This window comes from Gossypium hirsutum, chromosome A05, assembly GCF_007990345.1.
Source record: "Gossypium hirsutum isolate 1008001.06 chromosome A05, Gossypium_hirsutum_v2.1, whole genome shotgun sequence".
Lineage (NCBI taxonomy): Eukaryota > Viridiplantae > Streptophyta > Magnoliopsida > Malvales > Malvaceae > Gossypium > Gossypium hirsutum.
Window position 1 is genome coordinate 39,047,153 of NC_053428.1, and position 23,874 is coordinate 39,071,026.

At 33.6% G+C, this 23,874-nt stretch overlaps 1 protein-coding gene across 9 annotated transcripts; it reads right to left on the minus strand.

Moving 5' to 3' along the window:
- Positions 1 to 12,582: 12,582 nt before the first annotated feature.
- Positions 12,583 to 22,983, minus strand: LOC107957375 (putative disease resistance RPP13-like protein 1). 9 transcript variants are annotated; one of them, XM_041112373.1, is made up of 8 exons: positions 18,869 to 22,959; positions 18,704 to 18,746; positions 18,230 to 18,482; positions 17,936 to 18,088; positions 17,708 to 17,824; positions 13,631 to 13,715; positions 13,198 to 13,272; positions 12,583 to 13,067 (listed from the first exon to the last, which is right to left on the minus strand). In XM_041112373.1, exons 1-3 carry the CDS (start codon positions 22,688 to 22,690, stop codon positions 18,316 to 18,318), a joined length of 4,032 nt encoding a protein of 1,343 aa, XP_040968307.1. In that variant the 5' UTR covers positions 22,691 to 22,959; the 3' UTR covers positions 12,583 to 13,067; positions 13,198 to 13,272; positions 13,631 to 13,715; positions 17,708 to 17,824; positions 17,936 to 18,088; positions 18,230 to 18,315. The 9 variants fall into 9 exon arrangements, with proteins under 9 accessions (XP_040968307.1, XP_040968305.1, XP_040968306.1 ...); XM_041112371.1 differs by lacking the exon at positions 13,198 to 13,272; XM_041112372.1 differs by having other exon boundaries at positions 12,583 to 13,272.
- Positions 22,984 to 23,874: the final 891 nt, after the last annotated feature.

Genomic DNA, 23,874 nt, shown 5'->3' on the forward strand with positions numbered 1-23,874 from the left:
ATAAGCGACCGGTCCACTTTTTTCAAAATTTGATAAGGCCCAACAAACCTAGAGCTTAACTTACCCTTACGACCGAACCATAGAACCTTCTTCCATAGAGAGACCTTAAGAAACACGAAGCCCCCCACTGAATATTCAACCTCATACCTCTTTAGGTATGCATAAGACTTCTGTCTGTTAGAAGCCTCCTTCAGATGATCCCTAATCAGCCGAACCTTATCCTCAGCCTTAAAAACCAACTCAGGACCCAAAACTCGACATTCACACAACTCAGTCTAACATAAAGAAGTACGACACTTATAACCATATAGAGCCTCGTAACGTGCTATCTGAATACTCAACTAGAAACTGTTCTATCCAAGTCGGTTTAACCTGCAACTCAGCCATAAACTTTCGTCATCGAACAAACTTAGTCGAGCGAACATCGCTCTCAGATCAGTCATCGCCCTACGGCTCAACACATCGGCCACCATATTGGCCTTGCCAGGATGGGACTCAATAGTACAGTTATAGTCCTTAAGCAGCTCAATCTATCTATGCTGCCTAAGATTCAACTCCTTCAGAGCCAAGAGGTACCTGAGGCTTTTGTGATCAGTGTAGATAATACACTTCTCACCATACAGATAGTGCCTCCAGATTTTCAAAGCAAAAACTACGGTAACCAACTCCAAATAATGAGTTGGATAGTTTACCTCATACGTCTTGAACTGACGAGACGCATATGTCACAACCTTACCATCTTGCATCAGAACACAACCCAAACCCACATGCGACGCATCATTGTAAATCACAAACTCCTTCCCAGGTTCAGGCTGTATCAAAACAGGAGCCTCAGTCAGAACAGTCTTGAGCTTCTCGAAGCTCTCCTACTGCAAATCAGTCTAAGCAAACGGAACACCCTTACGTAACAGCTTAGTTAAGGGCACTGCAATCAATGAGAAACCACAAAAAGTTGATAATAACTCGCCAGACTCAGAAAACTACGAATCTCAGATACATTCTTAGGCTATTTCCAATCCAGTACAACCTCAATCTTCCTAGGATCGACTCGGATCCCCTCAGCAGACACTATGTGCCCCAGAAAAGTGACTTCACAAAACCAGAACTCACACTTGCTGAATTCAGTATACAGCTGCTTCTCACGCAGAATCTGAAGCACAAATTTAATATGCTCATCTTCAGTCTTTGAGTATAACAAAATGTCGTCGATGAAGACTACAACGAACTGATCAAGATAGGGCTGAAGCACCCGGTTCATCAGATCTATAAATGCGACTGGTGTATTTGTCAACCCGAAAGACATATCTAGGAACTCGTAATTCCCATAACGAGTCCTAAAAGCAGTCTTATGAATATCCACATCCTTAACTCTAAGCTGATGGTACCCAGAACGAAGATCTATCTTAGAAAACACGGAAGCCCCTCAAAACTGATCAAATAAGTCATCGATCCTCGGAAGTGGATACTTTTTCTTAATGGTCAGCTTGTTCAACTGTCGATAGTCTATACACATCCTCATAGTCTCGTCTTTCTTCTTAACAAACAACACTGGTGCTCCTCACAGAGACACACTGGGACGAATGAAGCCATGATCCAATAACTCTTACAATTGAGCCTTAAGCTCCATAAGCTCATTCGGTGCCGTTCGATAGGGAGCAATAGACACCAGAGCTATACCAGAAAGAAGCTCAATCCCAAATTCTATTTCCCGATTCAAAGGTAAACCCGATAGCTCCTCAAGAAAGATGTCTAGAAAATTCCTTACAGTTCTAATATCCTTTATAGTAGAATCCCCAGAAATGAAAACACTAATATAGGCCAAGAATGCTCACATCCCTTACGAACCAGTTTCTCAGCCACCGGTGCAAAGATCATATTAATCAAATAATCCTGATGTTCTCCAATCATAACTACCTCATTATCTTCTTCAGTTCTCAAAACGACCCTCTTAGTCACACAGTCCAGATTGACACGGTGCTTGATCAACCAGTCCATACCTAGAATCAGGTTGAACTCCCCAAAATGGAAGCTCCATCAAATTAGCCAGAAATACCAACCCTTGAACTTCTAGCAGAACATCTCTATATAGTTTACTAACCCGAATCGATTGCCCCAGTGGGCTCAGTACAGTCGCCTCACTAGAAGTACTCTCAACCAAACTCTCCAAGTTTTCAGACATAGTGCTAGCTACATAGGAATGTGTGGAACCTATGTCTATCAAAGCAAAGTAGGGTACTTCATAAATTAAGAACGTACCGGTAATGACGTCTGGAGCATATCTATCCTCTCGAAGATGAGCAGTATAAACAAGAGCAGACTGCTTCACCTCAGTCTTTCCAGCACATCTACCTGGTGCTCTTTGTCTACGGCCCATACTGTTACCACCTCTAGCCTAACCATGGCCCCTCGGTGGCTACTGAACTATCCTCTGTGGCTGCGCAGTACCAAAACCTAGAGCTTGCACCTGATCAGCCTTCAGCAGACGCTCCCGAATGCGATACTCTAATGACCCACACCTCAAAAACGCCCTAGTCCTTATCCAACACTCGCCCTGATGGCATCTACCAAATCTCCACACAGCTATAATCTAATAGGAGCAATAGGGGGCCCAACTCTAACTGGCCCATCAGTCTTGGCCTTTTTCTTAGGCTTCTGTACCAAACTCGAGAGCTCTGAATCCCTCCTATTCTTACCCCTCTCACGATTCCTGTTTTGGCGCTAAACGCGTTTAACTTCTTCGGCGATCTTCACCTTCTCTACTAGAATGGAGAACTTTTGCTCCCTCTGCAGGGTTATCAATACCCTCAGATTATCCCTAAAGCCGTCCTCAAAATGAACACATCTCTCATATTCAGACGCTACCATACCTCATGCATAACGGCTTAGTCTCAAAATTTTAGCCTCATTCTCGGTCACTGATCGGTCTTCTTGAGTGAGGTTCAGGAACTCACGCCTACGAGCATCGACGTAACTTGCTCACGTATACTTCCCTTGAAAGGCAGACTTAAAGAACTCCCAAGATAGACGATCGGGCTAAGTGCCCTCCTTAACGGTCAACCACCACTGATAGGCCTCATCGCGAAGCAACGAGACTGTACCCTTCAATTTCTGCTCAAGGGTACAGTCTAAATCGCCTATTATCCTTTCAGTAGCCTTCATCTAGTACTCAGCCACATTAGGGGTGACTCCAGTGACACCCCTAAAAAGTTCAGCTCCATTGGACCAGAGTCGTTCCATAATCGACCCTCGGCCCCTAGATCCAGTGTTGGGCCCAATAACCCACTCCAGTATCCTTAATATAGCCTGGGACAATACATCGTCCCTAGCTATGTAATCTTGAGACCCCATCTTAGTAACAGGTGACACTGGTGTCTCACTCATATCCTGATTCGACATGCTACCTAAAGAAGATGACTCAACTCGAGCCCCTCTACGACCTCTACATCGGCCTCTAGTGCCCTGTCGACAGATACATCGTGCACTGCTCATATCTATTTGGATTTATCTGTATTACGAATTTTATGAATCAGTTATAGTTTCAGTATTTATTATCAGATGTTTTATATAAAGCAGTATCAAAAATTCAGAGTTTGTTTTTCGCAAGTACTATCTCTATCAGTTTCAGTTTCACTAGAGTTTTAGTATACACTAATTAGAGTGTTTTCAGAATAGACTATCTATGATACCATAACAGTTTATCAGAATACTTACATGATTAGTGTCGAAGACTCGGTGTACCATAGTCTCAGTAAAATCTTTTCAATTCATTTCAAAATCAGTTCTTTTAAAAACCAACTTTTAAAACCCAAAATTCACGGTCGAGTTTTGCAACCTGACTCTGATACCACTAAATGTAACACCCTAAACCCGGCCTAGATGTTATGGTCAAATCTGGCGATGTCACATGGAATGGAATTTGAAATCGAGTTTATCAAGTTAAAATCGTTTCCGTTTATTAGTTTTCATTTATCTTTAGTAAAATTCAAAACTATTTTCTCGTTTAATTTGACCTGTTTAAAAATATTTTCTGTAACTGAAGCTTTTAAACTCGTGAAATTTGAAGAAAAACCATTCGTGTTTAGGAAAAATGTTGTTTCTAATTTAAACCTAGTTTCATTAAGTTTTGTAGTTTAAAAGTCCATGAAAATAATTAAATCCAAAATAAATGCAAAACGTCAAAAAGTCCCAAATTACATAAAAATAACCCATAAGAATAGAAAATAAAAACCATAAACGAAGTTTAAGTGGTGCGCTAAAATGTGGTTACCATTAAGTTCACTGCTGCACCGGTTCGTCTAAGTCTGAGGATTACCTGTACAGTTAAAACAGAAAGGGGTGAGCTTACATAAACTCAGTGTGTAATCCCCACAGAAAACATACACATAATCAAATATCAGTTAACAATCAAATGCAGTCTGGGCCTAAGCCCATTACAGATTCCGATACAGTTAAGGCCTTAGCACATTCAAATATAGTTTTAGATATAACTTAGGGCTTTAGCCCATATCAGATATAGTATGTATACAATAACAGAAATCAATATCCTACCCACCAGCCTTTACACACTATCTCCAACCATCCCTACACACCATGTGGGGTTTAAAACACCCACCCAACCCTACACACCAAGTCGTACTGAATGCGGCACATATTAGTAATATTGCAGTTGAGCTGCTAGATAATAGGCATGAAAGCCTTTCAGTACACTTCCTCTAATAATCAATCATCCCACCCCAATGTAGATATACAGAATTACATGCTTATATGCTAGAATTTAGTTATCAGTCATACATATAGGTTAGTAAACATGAATAAATTAACATGCTCAATACATACACCACATATTCAAATCATATGATTTAGGGTCTAAGTAGCACTTACTGACCCTACAGTAGGTTCACAGTCGACTTGGGCGACCCGTACAACCCTAGGAAACATTTCAACTAAATGGGCCCACACATCTATGTGGCTTGCCCGTGTTGGCCCACACCCCCGTGTGGCCCAAACACCCAGACTAGCCTTGGCCCGTGTGGATCACACGGCCTAGCCCAAATTTCTACATGCCCGTGTGGACTACCCGTGTGGCCTACATGGCCCAATTCGATCAGGCCCGTGTGTCGCACATGGCTTACTTGGCTATCACACGGTCATGTCTAACGTACGGCCTAGCCTTTTGTCAACCACACGCTCGTGTCATCACACACGGCCTACCACATGGCCATGTGATGTCGACAGAAAGGTTTTTGACTTTTGCCGAAAACACATTTTCTTGCGATTCGGGTACACACCTAGTACAATTTCGATGCTGCTGCAAATATGAACACTCCAGAACCTAAAAATCAGTATACCAACGCTCAAAATCAAACATAATACACGGTTAATCTAAACCATGAAGCTGACAACAATTTAATGTACAAAAGTCATCACTTACCCCAACACTTCAAACTTTTCGATTATAATTTCGTAAGATAAGAGCCTTATTTCTCGCGATTTGTTGCTGCCAAAATCCAAAAATTAGACTGACGAAATCAATATCTCAGCTTAGAATGGCACTATAAGGAAACCTTCTCATAATTAAATACGAAATCTAAAACCGAACACACCAAAATCGAAGAAGAAACTAAAAGAGATTGAATAAAAAGGAGACAAATGAAACCTTGGGAATTTTTCAAAAAAAGAGAAGAAAATGTTTTGAAAACAAAAATAAAATAAAATATATATATGGGATATGATACCAAATCCCTAAATTCTCTCCCCTTACCCACTACAGATAACCACCTCAGAGATTCTGTTCACTTGAAACTCTTTCGGCCAAACGAGTAAAAATAAACTTCCACGCTCGCGTAGGGACTCGAACACAAGACCTTTCAGTAACCTAACACTCAACTTAACCACCAGATCAGCAGGCCCATTCTGATATGCTTTTACAAATAAGTTAATATAAGCTCGTTGAACAAGCATAAGGCTTAAGTAAAAAATATACCAAAATTTACCAAAGGTAAGACTTGAACTTGGGACCTCACACACACACACCCAGAACACTTAGCCACTGAAGCAAATACACACTTGTGTCACATTTTCACAAAAGCCGAAATAGAAATTTTAGGGCCTTACATCACGCATGACATCTTTATGTGGAATGACTGTTAGTATAATAACTAATATATGATACGATCTGTATAAGTTATGTATTGTGTTGTGCTCTGTAAAATATGTGTTTTGGTATGTGTTATGTACGTAAGTTAATATGATTTTGCATTTGCATTGGGGTGGATTTTGATATGATGGAAGAAGCATTTTCTGGCAGTATTACTGCAATTTTGGTGGTTAAATTGCAACATTTTTCAAGCAGCTCAATTGCATCATTTTGAGTGACATACCACCACGACACGGTGTGACTGGATGGATTGGTTGGATGGAGTTGGTGTGTAGCAGATGGGGGTAAGATTTTTTCTGTTTTGATATGACATTATGATATGATATATATATATAAATTTCTGAAAATTATGACTATCCGAAACGATATATGGTTTTGGATCTGTTATGACATTTTGATATGTTATTTGTATATGTGTACGTTATGAGTAAGAATCTGTTTCGATACTAATGTCTACACTTGTATATGATTATAAATATATATATCTGATTCTATATATGATTATATGTCAAATATGTAACTGATAATGTGTATGTTATTTATGTACATCTGTTTGTGGGCGGGTCATACACTGGGCTTCTAGCTCACTCGTTTGTTTAATTTATTTTAGGTGTACTTTCGACTTAGGACTTGGAAATGAATTCAGAGCTTGGTTCACATAATTTGGTATAAGTTGATTTTTTTTAATTTCTGACTTAACGGTCTTTCGAATTTTAATTTATTTTGGAACGTTAAATTCTTGGTTTTGGTATTTTTTTCGAGGAAATTTTATTTAAAAACTCATAAACAAACCCAAGATGACATAACTAATGGATCTTATGATTTTAAAAGGTAAGAATTTTAAAAATAGTTTTTTGCTACAAGATTTTGAAATTAATTACGACTTTTTACAATTCAATTGGTTAAACACTCGGGATTGTTTTTATAAAACTAATAAAATAAGATTTTCGTCTAATTGCTTACACTTGTTCTTCTAAAAACTTGTGTTTTCGATAAATTAAATAACTTTATTACTCTAGAATTAAAACATATTGTTTTAAGCATTTCATTTGTTCATGAAAATGAATATTAACTGATTTATGTCGCTATTGTAGGTTTTATAATTAAATAATATATTTGATTAAAACATATCTTATATGCAAATTTATGTTTACAAACCAAAGAATTTTATAGTTATTCGGATTTGATTTAGTTCAAAGAATTGTTAAAGGTAGTCATCCATACGTTTTATATTATTCCATAAGTTAATTATTGAGAGAAATGACATGAGCAATTGTAAATGAAAAGTTCTATGAGCTTGAATAGTTGGATTTTGAATTAAATTTCATGCATGCTTATGATGATGGTTATGAAAAAAATTGCTAGTTTTCATTATGTCATATTTTTATGTTTGAGATGTGACGACATTTATTGATATATTTAGTATAAGCTTGTTTCTATACATGACCTAGGCAGTTATTCTTGGTAGTTAACTGATTACGCAAAACTCTTGTTAAAAGGGTTTTAAAAGTATTTTGAATTGAACTCGGGACTTCTCGCATCCGAAGTGAGAATCATACCACTAGACCAAATGTCCTGCATTTGAAGATTTTGGCATATTCCCTAAAGTGAATATTGCATATAATTATTTGGAAATTATATTTATTGACTTAGTGGCATTATAGACTTCACATTGATTTAGACATTTCCAGTAGTAAATGTCACAATAGTACTTATATGTGGATACAGAGTAAAAGGAATGATAGCAAAATTATCAATTTGTTACAATTTAGAATAATTGAAACGCATGTTAAAGTAAACTAGAAGTTCACTGATACAAATGCATTTACTACTTGGCATAATCAATTAGACCATCCTGCATCATATATGATACGAAAATTAATTGAGAATTCATATGGACATTCATTAAAAAACCAGAAGATTCTTTAATTTAAAGAATTCTCGTTTGTTGCTTGTTCTCAATGAAAATTAATAGTTCGAAACTCACTAGCTAAAGTTGAGATTTAATGTCTTGCATTTCTAAAATAAATATGGGTCTATTCATCCATCATGTGGATGATTTTGATATTATATAATTTTGATAGATCTATCTACAAAATAATCACTTATGTGTTATCAACTTACAACCTGTCATTTGCAAGATTGCTTATTTAAATAATTAATTTCGGATCATACAATTAAGACAATTCATCTTGCTAATATTGATGAGTTTATATCTCAGCCTTTTATTGATTGAGTTTGAATTTTTTTTGTAAAAGTTCATTATTTATGTGCATAATGATTTAGAGAAATTATTGATTGAACGCCTTTGATTAATGTCCAAACCATTACTTATGAGAATTAAACTTCCTATTTCAACATGAGATTATGTTCATTTACGTGTTGTACGCATCAAGCCAATAAGTTATAAATATTTCCCATTACAATTGGTTTTTGATCAAGAGCTAAATATTTCTCATCTTTGAATTTTTGTATGTGCGTATATGTTTCAATTGCTCCACCACAAGGCACAAAGATGAGCAAATCTTAAAAGAAAGTTGGGATTTAATTACAAGTTTCTTTGTACTGCTAGATGTTTTGAATGTATTGGAGATTCAATTATGACATGATTTGTTATTACAATTTTGATTCGATAGTTTTCTCGACATTAGGGGGAGAGAAATAATAACTTGTAATGAGTTAGGGGGAGAGTAATTTGAACCAAAAGTTCAACAAAGATACAATTAACTGTTAGATTTATTTACAAATTTAATAAGAATAACCAAGTGTTATATATCATCTAATATTTTAATTTGAATTAAAGCCTCAGTAGGACAATCAGTTAGAATAAATAATAGATTGATTGGCTCCAAAGATGAAAATTCTTCTAGATGGTCATATAGTAGAGGCGAGTGCTTCAGAAGAGATCTAAGACATAACTAATAAGTAAAACTCTAGAAGAGATTCAAGTACCTAAAATTGAATTTTAAAATAATAAAAATAAAATATCTAGATAAGCTATGTTAATTGGAGAAAATGTGGAACTGAATAATAAAAGTGGTCGACAATGATTTTGCATGCAATATTATTATTGAAATAATGAAATAAAATGAGGACATTGAATAAATCTATTGACAAATATAGATATGAAATAAATTGATCAAAATAGAAAAACGTAACTCAAGTATAATTAAATACATGGAGTTTTTTAGACCAATAGTCCAAATATCTAAAGGTATAAAGCCAGTGAGTGTGCAAATGAAGTAGTTTTGCAAAAGCGAAATAAAAATATGAAGTTTTTCGCTAAGTTTTGATATTGATTATGAAAAGATATAATATTCTTTTGTGGTGGATACAATAACCTTTTTATATATTATTTTGACAACTCATAAAAGATTTAACTTGTGTCTAATGGTTGTTGTTACAACCTTTTATGGACCACTATATAGTAAAGTTTATATTAAAATCCTTGAAAGATTTAGGATGCTAGAAGCATATTGAAATTCTCGAGAAATTATTCATTTATATGAATTGAAATAATTTGAACATATTTGGTAAATAGTAGTTGAATGAGTATTATAAAATGATCTAAAATATCTATTTGTATTTTTATAGAAGAATCATGATTGAATTTTACTATGATTATTGTTGAAACTCCTAAAGAGATCAAAATATATTTCCCCAAAAGTTTCCTCACTCATGTCTTTCAAAAGAATGGTGATATAAATACTTAACAAATATATTCAATTAGTCATTTGAAAGACTGGTATTCAAGATTGAATACGTAGAATATGAGAAAGTATTTGATGTTTACATGAGGAGGTGTAAATATGCGCTGTACTTTTTTTCTTTTACTCGAGGTTTTGTCCCATTGGGTTTTCCTAGTAAGGTTTTTAATGAGGCAGCATATTTTGCGTATTATAGATATGTGTACTCTTTTTCCTTCACTAAGAATTTTTTTCCCACAGGTTTTTATCTTAGTAAGGTTTTAACGAGGCACATTATGAATATCTACCAATTGACATCCAAGGAGGAGTATTATGAATATCTTATTAAGTGGATGCCCATCAAGATCAAGATAAATTTTGATATACTTTAAATTCTAAAAGTAATTAGAAGTAAATCTCTACTTTATTTATACTTCTTATACCTATAAATAAAAACTTTAGAGAAACTTTTTAAATATCTCCATTGACCAATAAAATACACTCTCTTTTTTTTCTCTCATTTTCTTTATTCTTTACTCTGTGTCTATTTATTTTATAACATCAAGTTATTTATAGTGTTATAAGTTATTTTGGTGATTAGTTAGATTGTTTAATTTTTAATAAAAAAACTATTCATTCCTGAAATTAAATAAAAGTGTATATAATAATATTTTTAAAAGTTGACATTTAATGTGTGGTTTATATTTTATGTTAAGTTCTTAGGTGTAATAAACTTAGGTTAATAAAAATATATAAATTTAAGTAATTAATAAACCACATTAAAAGTAAAATCGAGGAAAACTGTCAACTTTCTCAATGTTCATCGTCTTAAACAAATTAAAACATTCGATACACGATCCACGGATCATAATCAAATAATTTGTATATTAAATCGTGTCTGTTCATGTTAAATTCTTTTTAAAGTATATTAACTTTTTATGAAATCAAACCAACTTTTAGTAATAGGTTTAATCTACGAGTCAGTTAATAGTATAAAAAATTTCTGAAAAAAAAATTACAATTTAAAAATATACCTACTTTTATAACCATCACAAAAATATTTTAACAATAGAATGGTTTGCTTCTTATTTTTTGTTTTGTTTAGTAGTGGTTTCAGCCTCCGAGCTAGTAATCGCCTGCATTTTTCTTCTCCCATCAACATTTTCTTTCTTTCTTTCTTTCTTTCTTTCTTCTTCTCATTCACTACACACGTCTTCTCTCTTTTTATTTTCCAGATCTATTTTGTGAGTATCTTTGTTGTCTTCACAAATTGTGATGGACAGATGACTGTGCCTGTTGTTCGTTAAAACTCCACCGGCTACTAGTAATATTTCTTGGAAAGTGAGTGGCTTTTTGTCAACTTTTTAATTTGTTTTTGGCTTGAGAGTATTTCAGAATAATAAATTATTTCACATGTCAATTTGGACCCATGTTGTCTTAAGTTTTATATCTTTTTTGTTTGTTTTTCCATTGTTTAATAAGTCTTCAGCTTTAGAAGTTTTTGTATGTTCTTGTAGTACATTTTTTAGTCTTGCTTATGCATGTAATTTTAGTTTTACAAGTGATTTTAGGGATGATTTTGTTGTTGTCCTCTGTAGTTTAGTGAATGCTCGATTCTTTTGTCGATTTTTGCTTGCCGCTTTGGACCATCCGAGGTTGATTTCATTATCGTATTAAGTGTTGCAATCACTCCAAATATGTCATACTTGAGTTATGGCAAAGCCAATTGTCAACGTGTCATAATATTCTATTGATGCTGAGGTTAAAGCCTTTATTGTATTTACCCTTCATCATCTATAACGAGTGTTTGCTATTTTTTTCTCTCTGAATTGAATGGTTCCATTCATCGAATGAATTAATAAATTTATCTTTCAAATTTTTTTTAAAGAACAATGAAAATCATTAAAAAAAAATTATTAGATTCACCGATCTCAAGCTTCAGCGACCAATTCTTATTATAAGGTAACCAACGCCAAAGTTTCACATTGTTATGAGGTCACATATCCTCACCATAAACTTACGCAAATCAATTTAATAAATATTTATTTTCATCTTAATAAATATGTATTTTTCTCTTTTTCCCCACAAATTTTCTCAATTACATCACTTTTAAGTTGATTATGTTTTTTCCCAATTACATTAAGAATTTATACCCACAATCAATCCGTACAAATGTAAATGTTAGATATAGATATATAAAATGTGGATAAAGATATGTATATAAAATGTGAATGTTGTCTTAAAGTTTTTCCAATATGACGATATCTTATATGTAAATCTATAGGAAACCAAACAGGGATCTTGCATACGGGTATTTAAGAAAAGAAAATTAAGAGCTCCTTCACTTTCTTTGTAATCAAACCACATAATGTTTGATCAAACTCATTAAATGGGAAAAAATGATGCCTCAAAATGTACATCTCCTTGTTTGGAACTGGAGATCCCATCAACTTCAAATGGTGGATGACGTTTATAGAATGGGAAAATTTTATCTAATGACCCTCCAAATTTCTCCAAATAAATGAAAAAAAAAACTTGAAAATATTCATATGACATGCAAATCCACATCCGAAACTCTCATTTCACTTTGAAAAACATAGATATATGTTAAAAATTTCATATATTATTAAAAGCTCCAACCGAGCACAGTAATTCATGGAGACGAATTTAGGCAAAAGTTTACAAGAAATTAAATATTAAATAGGGGAGGGAATGAAATTGTAACTAAACATTTGTATGGAACCATAACCCAGAATTTATAACCCACATTTGAATTCAATCACATAAGCATTTCAGTTTCAAATTCAGCATGGCCTTTCAGATGGTGGATGGCGGTTGTTATTGACTTCTGATTGTTCCAATGAAAACGAAATTGATGTTCAAATGTATGAACAATGTAGGATCATCCTCATGTTACTTTCACAATCCAAAATTTCGACCAACTTGTTACAGACACATTTAACCTCTTGCTGAAGCCAGTGGTATACCGGTTGAAAAGTTTGAAGAATCACCTTCAACCCCCCTAGTTTTGCTATCTTCGTAAGTGTTGTTGTAATTCCACACATGCAAAGGGAATCCTTAAATGTCCACCCAAGTTGCTTTGTATTTCGAGGAGAGTGAAGGAATCCGATCCTCAATTTCCATGAACCACTCCTTTACCCATGGCTACTTTAACTTTTTGCTAGAATTTGAGACCCCCTATAAACTTTACCACCAGCGTCATCCTTCATTTATGTTACAAGTATGTTATATTTACACATAGATCGAAATGATTTGAGAAACAACAAAAAAGCTACCCTAGGTTCGTTGTGATGGGATTAGTAGTGTGGAAGATTTAAAAAGAAACTTTGCTACCTTGGATAATAATCCGCTACCAACTTTTCAAATTTGGGTTTCAAATACATACACTTTCTGCACCAACTTGCCATCCTACAATTTTAAATTACTTTGTTTTATGATCAAACTTGAAATATCATATGAAAGTCAAGTACTAAAACATGTCGATTTGCAAAATGATAAGCTTTTTGTATATCAACTCATCTCAACACTCAGTTTTGCTAGTTTTAAGAATAACAACTAAGCTTTGCAACAACAATATCATCATCCTACTTTCTATTGTTTCCACTCTTCAGCTTCTTAAAACATTCATGTTTGATACTCATGTCTGATGCATATGTATAAAATATGGTCCAACAAAGAACTTTCAAATGCATGCAAAAATTTAAAAAAAAAAAAAAAAGAAGTTAAACATGCCTATATCAGACACATGCTCATAACTAGCACTTACCCGAGTCCAAGTAACATATCCTTCATTTAAGTTTCAGCAACATCGTAGATGAGATTTTAATATTGAACGTATCACACTCCAAACGCTGCACACTCAAAAGATAGAATCTCATGAATATACAAGACTATCACCAAGTAACTGAAATTCACTTTAGCCAAAACATTTTACATAAGAATTATAGGTCATAACTCAAAAAACTTTTATAAAATTTGATTTGAAAATAAGCTTCGTAATATGTAGTAAATTAATACACCTTAAAAAAGACAACTTAAACTTTTAATAGTACTGTATTGAAAATCTATTGTAACGACCCGATAGTCACGGGTAATCGGAAAGTGTATTTTCAGGTCTCCGTTTTCGTAAAATGAACTCGTAAATGTTTTAATAAATATTTACGAAGTTAGTTGTGTGGTTAATTAGGTCTTAGTTAGGTGAATTAGCTTGAATTAAGAGTAATTAAGAAAAAAAGGACTAAATTGTATAAATGGTGAAAGTTGAATTATAAATTAAAGAAAAAGTAAAGGGACTAAATAAGGAATTAAACCTTAATTAACAAGTGTATGGTGATTGTGTGTACATGTGTAAAAATAAAATACATATGTATAAAATAATAATATATGAAATATTAATATTTAAGTATATAATAATATATTATATTATTATAATAACTTAAACAAATAAAATAAATAAAAGAAAAGAAACAAAGAAACAACAAAGTTAAAAACGAAACAGAGAAGAAAAAGAAATAAAAGAAAAGGAGAAAAGTAGGGATTTCAAAGTTCAAAACTTAATTAGTAAGTCAATTTAGTCCCTAATCTTATAATTTTTATGTTTTTAGAATTCTAGAACTAAATACTACCCAACCCATGTCAAAATTTTAGAAATTATTGAGTTTTTAAATGTTGTCTGTGTTGAATAATTAGAATATTAGGGACTAAATTGATAGATTTTTAAGTTAAAAATGAAAAAGGATTGAATTGTAGAATAAATAGTAAATTTTGAGTAAAAGTGACTAAATTGTGAAAATTTCAAAATTTAGAATTTAAGTGAAATTAGAGAATTGAATTTAGTCTACAGAGGAAATTGAATGAAAATATGGAATTAATTTTGAAGAAATAAAATTAGTCTCGGTTTAGAGACTAAATTGGAAATTAGGCAAATGTTGAACAAAAATTGAAATATTTAATGTGAAATTGAATTGTATTGTATTGATGAATTTTAATTGTTTTAATTTCATAGCAAAGGTTGTGCCGAAAACCACTACTAAGAAAGGAAAAGATAAAGTCAACATGGAGTAGCTCAAAAATTCTAGTTTGTATTTCTATAATCCAAATCTAAATATTAATTGTTGTAATTTTTATTTAATGTTTATAGTAAGTGAATAAGGTAAGTAAATAGCATTATGATATTAAATTGAATGTATGTGAATTTATAATTAATGTGATATTTGAATATTGTAAAATTGTGGCATTTGAAAAGTGAATTGAAACTCTATTAACTGTATCGGGCTAAGTTAAACATAAATGGCATGATATAGGATTGGAAAAGTTCAGGGATTACTTCGACCTCAAGTCGATAAGACATTGAGTGCCAATCTATTACTTCAGATTAATTCGATGAGGCACTAGGTATCAATTTACTTTGGTTTAGCCAATGAGACACAAGGTGTCAACTTATTGCTTCGAATTATCCGATGAGGTACTGGGTACCAAACTGGTGTGTTTTGGTTGAATCCGTGTATCCGTCCAAATCTGAGTCGTGTTAATAAGGGTAATTAAAAGAAGTGATATTATGAAAAGTATATGAAAATAGGTGTCAACTTATTGCTTCGAATTATCCGATGAGGTACTGGGTACCAAACTGGTGTGTTTTGGTTGAATCCGTGTATCCGTCCAAATCTGAGTCGTGTTAATAAGGGTAATTAAAAGAAGTGATATTATGAAAAGTATATGAAAATACTGAATGTGAATGGAAATGATACATATGAATTGTGTAACATATTGTGAAAAGCTAATTGAGATAGCAAATAATGAGAATTGAACGTATTATTAATAAATCGATAAATTGAAATGACTATTGTTAATATATGATAAAATGTGTATGTTATATGATTTTACTTAAATTATTCAGCTTATAGAAATACCACTGAATTTATACTCAGCGTACAGTTTGTTTTCCGTGCGCAGATTAAGTATTTAAGTTGATCGTCGATTCAACATCCATCAACGAACCTGAACTCAAAACGTGGTGAAGTATATGTCTTTTTGTATCAACGTGTACTTAGGGTGTCTAAACGTTAAGTATTATATAGATTGATTGTAAATAAGAATTACAAGTTGATATTAGTTGGTTTTATACTTTATGAATATGTGTTATGTTAAAACCATAATATGGCATGTTTTATATTAGAGTATAAATGTTTATGAATAGGGTAAAATTTGATTGAAATGACATGTTTTAAATTTGGTTTTGGAATGGTATTCTATTGAAATGTTTTGATAATACAAATGAAGTACTTATGAGAGTGTATCGGTTAGACATCTAGATTGATTATTTTAACATGTTTTAAATGTATTTGATTGTGTTTTGAATTGGTTAAATTAAATGATTTTTGAGTTACTTAGTGTTCAGGATTGCAGGGTATGGTAGACTTGATGTTTAAGGTTCATTTTGAGTCCACACGGCCAGACACACGGGCGTGTTACTGAACCGTGTGAGCCACATGACCTGAACACACAGGTGTGTGTCCTATGTTTCTTTGTAAAATTTTGATGCTTTTGGAAAAATTTCTTGAGTACCCTATTTAGTCTTGATTTGTTTCTAACACATATTTTGAGTCTCAAAGGCTCATAAAAGAGACAATTTGATTAATTTATTACATGTATGCTAAATGATTTGAAATGTTCATATTTGATCTGTTAAATCCAATAATACTCTATTAACTCTGTTTCGACACGGATAAAGATTAAAGGTGTTACATCTATAAAAATAAAACAAAAATTAAAACGTCTTGAAAGTTTTAATGAAATGCAATAATATCCAAAACCACCACTTTCCAGACTTCTCATGTTCACGAACATAGAAAAAACTTGTAAAAAATTATTGTAAGAGGGAATGAGTTTAATTATTCAGTAAATAACAAGCATTTCCCTTGGTTGGGTTAAGCAAACACGAAAACATTAGACCAAATATTTAGTTAAAAAAAAACATAATTGTTAAATTTATGAGCGTAATTCATATTGAATAATTCAAAGCATAAACTCTGTCAAAATTGTAATAAAGACAAACTAATAATTTTTGAAATACCAATCAACTCATTTTTTTTATACTTATGGTCACCTTTAATTTTAATGGTAATGGGTTGGAACAAAAAACACAATTAACTCCAATAGCAATGGGTTGAAACAAAAAACAAAAACCAATGGGTCGAAACAAGACCATAAATCACTTCATTGGTAATGGGACAAAAACCACTATTCTAAGTAAGTGGCATAGTTGAAATCAATTTCTAAGCATAAAATAAATGCCGGCATGACCAACGTTTAACCCCCATTGGTAGGGTTAGAACATAACATTTTAGGAACAAGTTCAAAATCATAAAATTAAATTAACGTAATGTCTCAAATATATACAAAATATACTTTATATACAAAGACATAATTCAATAGTATTCTTTTCCATAACATAATAGTTATATATATAACAAAATATAATTTGAGTAGCATAACTATACCAAAGCACAATCCAGTAACATATTTCTCTAAAAATAATCATACTGCTTAACCCAATTTTCATAAAACATAAATAAAAATATTATATTTCACAAATATAACATAAAATATTGAAGGCTGCTTTTTGGGGAATTAAGCACCAAAGGAATGTTAAGTCACTTACCTAGTCTACTCAATCAACACTTCAAGGTTACTAAAAGCCTTATTTTCAAAAGCCAAACTATCCAAATTTTTTATATTAACAGTTTCAAGTGGTCCATTTTGAGTCTCATATCTTTCAACACAGAACTCGTATAACCAATATATTAATACCAAATGGAAGTTCTAAGAGAAAAATTGAGCATACCAGTGTCAGAAGCATTCCTGTATTCACACCGGAGTCCCAACAAGATAGGTATTACAGTCATGTAAGCATTTAAAAGAGAAAGTACCCATGTGATGAAGTTATTCATTCTCTTCCAAGCTAAAAAGGAAAATTGCACAAGTCAACCTTTCTATTATCATTTAAATTCACAAGAACATACTAAATATCAAAATTCACATGAAGTAGAGGATAATGTGAAGAGTAGATTACCTTAAGATCATCCTTCAAAATTGTTAAGCCATGAGGTTCTGCATGAACTAAATCTGCCATTGATATTCAAAAAAATCAACCAAGTCCCATGTCTTATTGATGGCAACAGCTCACATCCGTAATTTCCATGTTGCCTTCTCAATCCAAAGTAAACTAAATGTCCAAATTCACATGAAACACATGATAATGTTAAAAGTTAATAAAGAGATGATTGTGAATATGAACACAATGTCAATTATGAATAATAATCAATTATTGAAAGATAAAATTTACGCTGGAAATAAAAAAGTTTACCAGGTTTTCCTCTATTCAAGAACTACAGCTTCTCCTCTTCAACATTTTAGCTTAGAATAATACACAAAATGCACAGGCAGAAGAGGCTAGCAAGTCTTCATAAATTTGAGGTGGATGGCATGATTGTGGATCATGGTAGCCAACACAAGACTGTCAGAAGAAATTTGAGGCTGGCGTCTGGATTCACCATTTGTGGGAAGGAAGTCATTTTTAGAATGGAAGATCTCACAAAGGAATATTTGGAACATGGTATCTGTAAAGAGCGTGTTCAAAAACATTTAAGAGAAATAAAATAAGGTGCGATGGAACTTGGGCAGTAGTCGAAAGCCAAAATGATTCAACTAAAAACCCGGTTACATTTTACAACCAAGTTGAAGCTCTCATTCACGCAAAGCTGCGATTGGAAATTATCCAATCACCCACATTTATGATCCCAACTTCCCTTAAAAGCAAAATAATAATAACCTTAATTACCTTTGGATTCTAAGATGATCCAATTAATGTCCAAACAAAAAACCTTCATTTGGAAGACAATCATGCAAATCAAAACAAGTTTCCTTAAGTTAAACATATTTCGTAGATCTAATTCTATTTAAAAAAAATACATTTGTCATGAAAGTAAAAAATGAATGGAAATACCTTCGTCAGAACATTTGTTTTCTCAGTCACTGCCCCTTCTGTAATGACCTCACCATCAATTACAATGACAGGGATGTGGAAAATGTTCGGCCAATCTTTACCTTTATCCTTTTCACAATGTTCCTTCAGCAAAGGACATTTTTCAATGGATAAACGAGAAAGAGAGGGAGGGAGCATGTTTGGCGGCATGGATTGGAGCTTGGGGCAATTGTAGATTGACAAATAAGAAAGAGAGGTGAGGTGTTGAAACCCCTTATACTCCAAGCTCTTTAGATTTGGAAGAGAAGAGATCCTAAGAGATGTAAGAGAAGAGGGAAGCAGATGTTCATCTGGAAAACACTCCATCTCTACTTTTGAACCACAGATCTCTAGAAATGTAAGAGAAGGAAGTGCATGCAAACTCCATTCCCTTTTCCTAATCAAGCTATCAATTAGTTTATCACTCCTTGAGATTCCAATTTCTTTTAATTTGGAGGGCAAACCCTCTTTTGGAACCCACTCTATTTCTGGACAACTTCCTATTTCCAAATACTCAAGGGATGGAAAGACGGAGTGCATTTGCTCTGGCAATGACTTTAAACTTGCACAACCGAAAAGCACAAGTCGGGTCAAATTGGTGACGGCTAATCCATCTTCAATTTGAAAAGATATCAAATTTTGGCAAAAATATATCTCTAAAGAATTGAGATGCTGATGGTGAGCGCCCTCTGAAGCAGCACTAATAAACTTCAAGTCTTCACATCCCCAAATCTTAACACGCTTTACCATAGGAAATGATCCTAATGGGAAAGATTCCAGTACATAACATTTACCACTCCCTATTTCCAAGGATTCAAGGGATGTATACAAGAAGATATCGGAATAATCCAAGTTTTCACATAAAGAGATGCTAATTCGCTTCGGCGTGATGGGCACCCTAACTCCAGGAAGGGATCTAATTTCTGAACAATAGCCCAAACGTAGCTTTTCAAGAAGTGTACATTGTTGCAACATTTGTTCCAAAACGGAATCATTCATATTCAAATCTCTAATGTCCAACTCCCGAAGCCCACAAGCCAATGGCTCCAACTGCAATGCTTGGCATTTCTTTAACTCAAGTTCCAAAATGCTTGGTGCCATTGGAAGCAAGCCTCCAAGCTTCTCACAATCTTCAATCTCCAGTTTCTTTAAACAAGGGAGGTGTTTGGGAAGAGACTTAGTTAGTTTTGGACAATCTCTAATGCATAGCTCTTGTAAAAGAGGGAAAGCTTCATCACTCCGACAATACCATTCCTCCCACTCGGCCATATTCTCAAAGCTTAGCATTTCAAGTGATTGAAATGGTTTAGTTGAAGCTTGTACATTCCCGTAGAACTCATCACCAACTATTAACACTCCACTCAAACCAGAAATGGAGAGAGATTTCAAAGATGATAACTGCCCAAGTGGTGGTAAGTATATGCAAAATTTACAATCATGTAACCCCAAAGATACTATATTTGAGAAGGAAGAATGCCCCACCCATTCCGAAAATCTCGTACCTCCGTAACTTTGAATAACAAGATGCTCCAAATTTGTATGAGGCTTTAGTTGTTTAAGTACTTCTCGATCATGCCTTGAATCACCATCAATATCGTCATCTTTACCCCATCTCAGCTCCAACTTTTTAAGGTCCACCTTATCCTTCAAATTGGCATCTTTGGCATCCATGGCACATGCAACAGTTTTTAGTCCCGAAATGGAAAGTCTTCCACGTAAATGTTTGAGCTTTCCCAACTTATTAATGCTTGATCCAGTTTGATAGCTTAAAACAAAATTTGTTACCATTCGAAGATCTTTCAACTTACCCATTCCTTCTGGCATCCTTGCTAAGTTTGTTCCCTTGATATCAAGATATAGCATGTTGAGCAATCTCTCCAAATCTCTCGGCAACTCATCAAGGTCACTGCAACCACGCAATTTTAATGCTTGCAAATTATACAATGTACACAAAGAGTTTGGCAACCTTTTGATTGAAGTTTTTGAGAGATTCAAAATTCGTAGATGCTTCAAATTACCAAGATCTTCTGGCAAATTGTTGATAGTTGTATACCCATCCAATGAAAGCACTCGTAAATTTGATTTCACCATCAAATCATGCATTAGCACATTGCTAACATATACCCAACGGAAAGAAGAGTTCACATTTAAGAAAGTACGCAAACCCTTTGCTTTAGCTAAACTTTGAAATTTTTGCCGCACATCATATCGTTCTTGGACATTGGACATATGACGGGTCTTTTCCGTTATTACACAAGAACCACCACCAGTACCTTCCAATCTGCAAATGAACTCTCTGGTTACAGATTTAGCCAAGTCACTAATTAAATCATGCATGACAAAACAAGATTTCTTTCCTTTAGATTGTTGAAAGAATGACCTCAATCTTAAATCTTTGAAGTACTCGTTACCCAGTTCTCCCAGATCTCCATTGTCTTTGGGAAGCTCTAAAAGACCTTCAGCCATCCATAATTGAATAAGTTCTTCCTTTTCAAATTCGTAATCTTTAGGGAAAATTGAACAATAAGCAAAACATCGCTTCAAATGGGAAGGAAGATAATGGTAACTCAATGTTAACGCTGGAAGAATATTAGTTGCATCATTTGGAATGTCCCAAAAATTGCTATGTAAAATTTTCTTCCACTCATCAGCATCTGGTTTGCAACGCAGAAGACCTCCAAGAGCTTTTGCAGCCAAAGGGAGACCGCCACATCTTTTAACAATTGCTTCACCGATTGCCATCAGATCTGGATGCTTGGTGGGACTTGAACCATCAAATGCATGCTTTGCAAATAACTTCCAACAATCATCATCTGATAACACATCTAAACGATAAGTTGGAACGTTCCTCATGATTGCTGCAATGTTTTCATCACGAGTTGTTACAATAATCTTGCTATTCTTGGCCCCAGAAGTGAAGGGATTTGCAAGCTCTTTCCAATGAAAATAATTCTTGTTCCAAACATCATCCAAAATGATTAGATATTTCTTTCCCGACAGCTGCTCTTTGAGTTTAGGTTGAAGCTGATTTAAGTTCTGGTTTCCATCACAGCTACATTTGATCTCTTCAAGAATGGTTTTGGTTACCTTGAAAGCATCAAATTCCTCTGAAACAAACACCCATGCTTTGCGGTCAAACCATTTATCCGCTCTGGGATCGTTGTAGATCAATTGGGCAAGGGTGGTTTTGCCAAGCCCGCCCATACCCACAATGGGAATCACATCTATCTGATTTTCAGACAGATTTTGAGGATCCAACAACTTCATTATTTCTTCTTTTCCATCATCTCTACCATAAACATCAGACTCGTCCACCAAAGAAGTTGCAGGCGTTCTTTGGAATGCCTTTTCTCCGTTATAGTTTTCTTTCAGACCCAGAATCTGTTTTTGGTTGAGTAGGTAATCTAGTCTCCTAAGGATCTCCCCCAGCTTGGACTGCATCCCATCTTTGAAAGGATTGAAAGAAGAGAAAAAGCTACTAACCTGCTTTATAGGAGTAGTTTGATATTCGAATTCGATCTTGTTCCGAAGAGCTTCAGTAGAGATCTCATCCAGGAGGTCCTCGGCATCATAAACAGCATCTTTGAGCTCATCAGTCCAACTTTTGACATTTGGGTTGATAATCTGCTTATTTTCAGCATCATCCAACACTGCTTTCACCGACATCAAGGTTGGCTTCAGTTTCTTTAGCAGCACAGCTTCAAGTTTCTTTCCTTGGATAAGCCTCAAAACATCTCCAGAAACAATCCTATCAAGCAGCACCTCAATGGAAGCAGAGAGAAAAGCTTCACCCACCATAGCCATGTTTTTCTTTTCCTTTTTTGTTTTTTGTTTTACAAAGAAAGGTTTAAAGGAAGATGAAACTAAGTAATTGCAAACAATGGAAAAGAAGAGTGCGTAAAGTCAAGTGAAGAAAGTTCTAGAGATGAAGGGTTTGAAACAGAAGAAAGTAAGTGAAAGTGAAAGTGAAATAGAAAAGAGGAGAGCAAGAGTGAAAATATGAGATGAAGATGAAAAGGAAAAAGGAAAGGCTTTACCTTGAAATACTTTAATTTCAATAAAGATGAAGGAACTTCATCACTGCTAACGGGACTTCTAAAATGAGCTGTGATCCAATTAAATAAATAAATCATGTACCTTAAATTTCTTTAATATTTAATAACTTAAAAACACTATTTTTCTATAGCCATAATGGTTTGTTTACAGATAATTTAGGCTAAACTTGGCTAAAGGAACTTTTTTTAATTAATTAGAACTTTAAGACTTTAAAATTAATTAGGAAAATTGGTTAATTTTAAGAGATAAATGGAAAGTGCTACCACCTGGGTCAACTTTCTCTATATATGTCAAGAAAATGCTGTTAGCTAGATGCGCTTTCTATCTACAGTTAAAAAATAATATTTTTTTTAACTTTGCTGTTTCAACGGTAAAAAAAATTAAAATTCTAACGATAAGAATTTTTATCCTATAAATACCCCTAAATTTCATTTTTTTTTCATTCACATCCTTCTCTTAACTCTTCCGAAACTTTCTCAACTCTCTTAAATTCTATCAAGTCTCTCAACTCTCTCATTTTGATTGTATTCGATATTTTCATTTAAAAATCATATTTTTATTAATTATCTCGTATTGTATTTGTTTAAAATCAATTTTTCACAAATGAATATCTCTCTAATCCACTTCGACGACAAGTATATATCTGTCGTCCAAGCAGTAATAGTAAGACAGAAATTTAAATTTCGTTAATTTCAATATTGTTAAATTTATTTTTTTAATTTGAAATTGTTTTTATTGTGTAAATAAGTAGATAATCGTGTCCTGGATGGCTTCATTCTTAATATGGGAAAGTTTTCTATTCTTGAAATTCATTTAGGCTTAACTAGGTTTTTAAGTTTTTTTTTTAAATTTAGGGAAAAAACCGTTTTTGGAGAGAGTGTTAAGTTGTATTTTCTGACTTTTTAAATATAATTAATTTCTTTGATTAGATG

What these genes read in the sequence shown, in the direction of transcription:
- LOC107957375 (XM_041112371.1), bottom strand. Translation starts at nt 22,690, where the DNA reads ATGGCTATGGTGGGTGAAGCTTTTCTCTCTGCTTCCATTGAGGTGCTG. An exon ending in AAACAAATGTTCTGACGAAG is followed by an intron (nt 18,747 to 18,868) that starts GTATTTCCATTC and finishes TTCCAAATGAAG; the next exon opens with GTTTTTTGTTTGGACATTAA. An exon ending in GATCATCTTAGAATCCAAAG is followed by an intron (nt 18,483 to 18,703) that starts GTAATTAAGGTT and finishes CGCTCTTTACAG; the next exon opens with ATACCATGTTCCAAATATTC.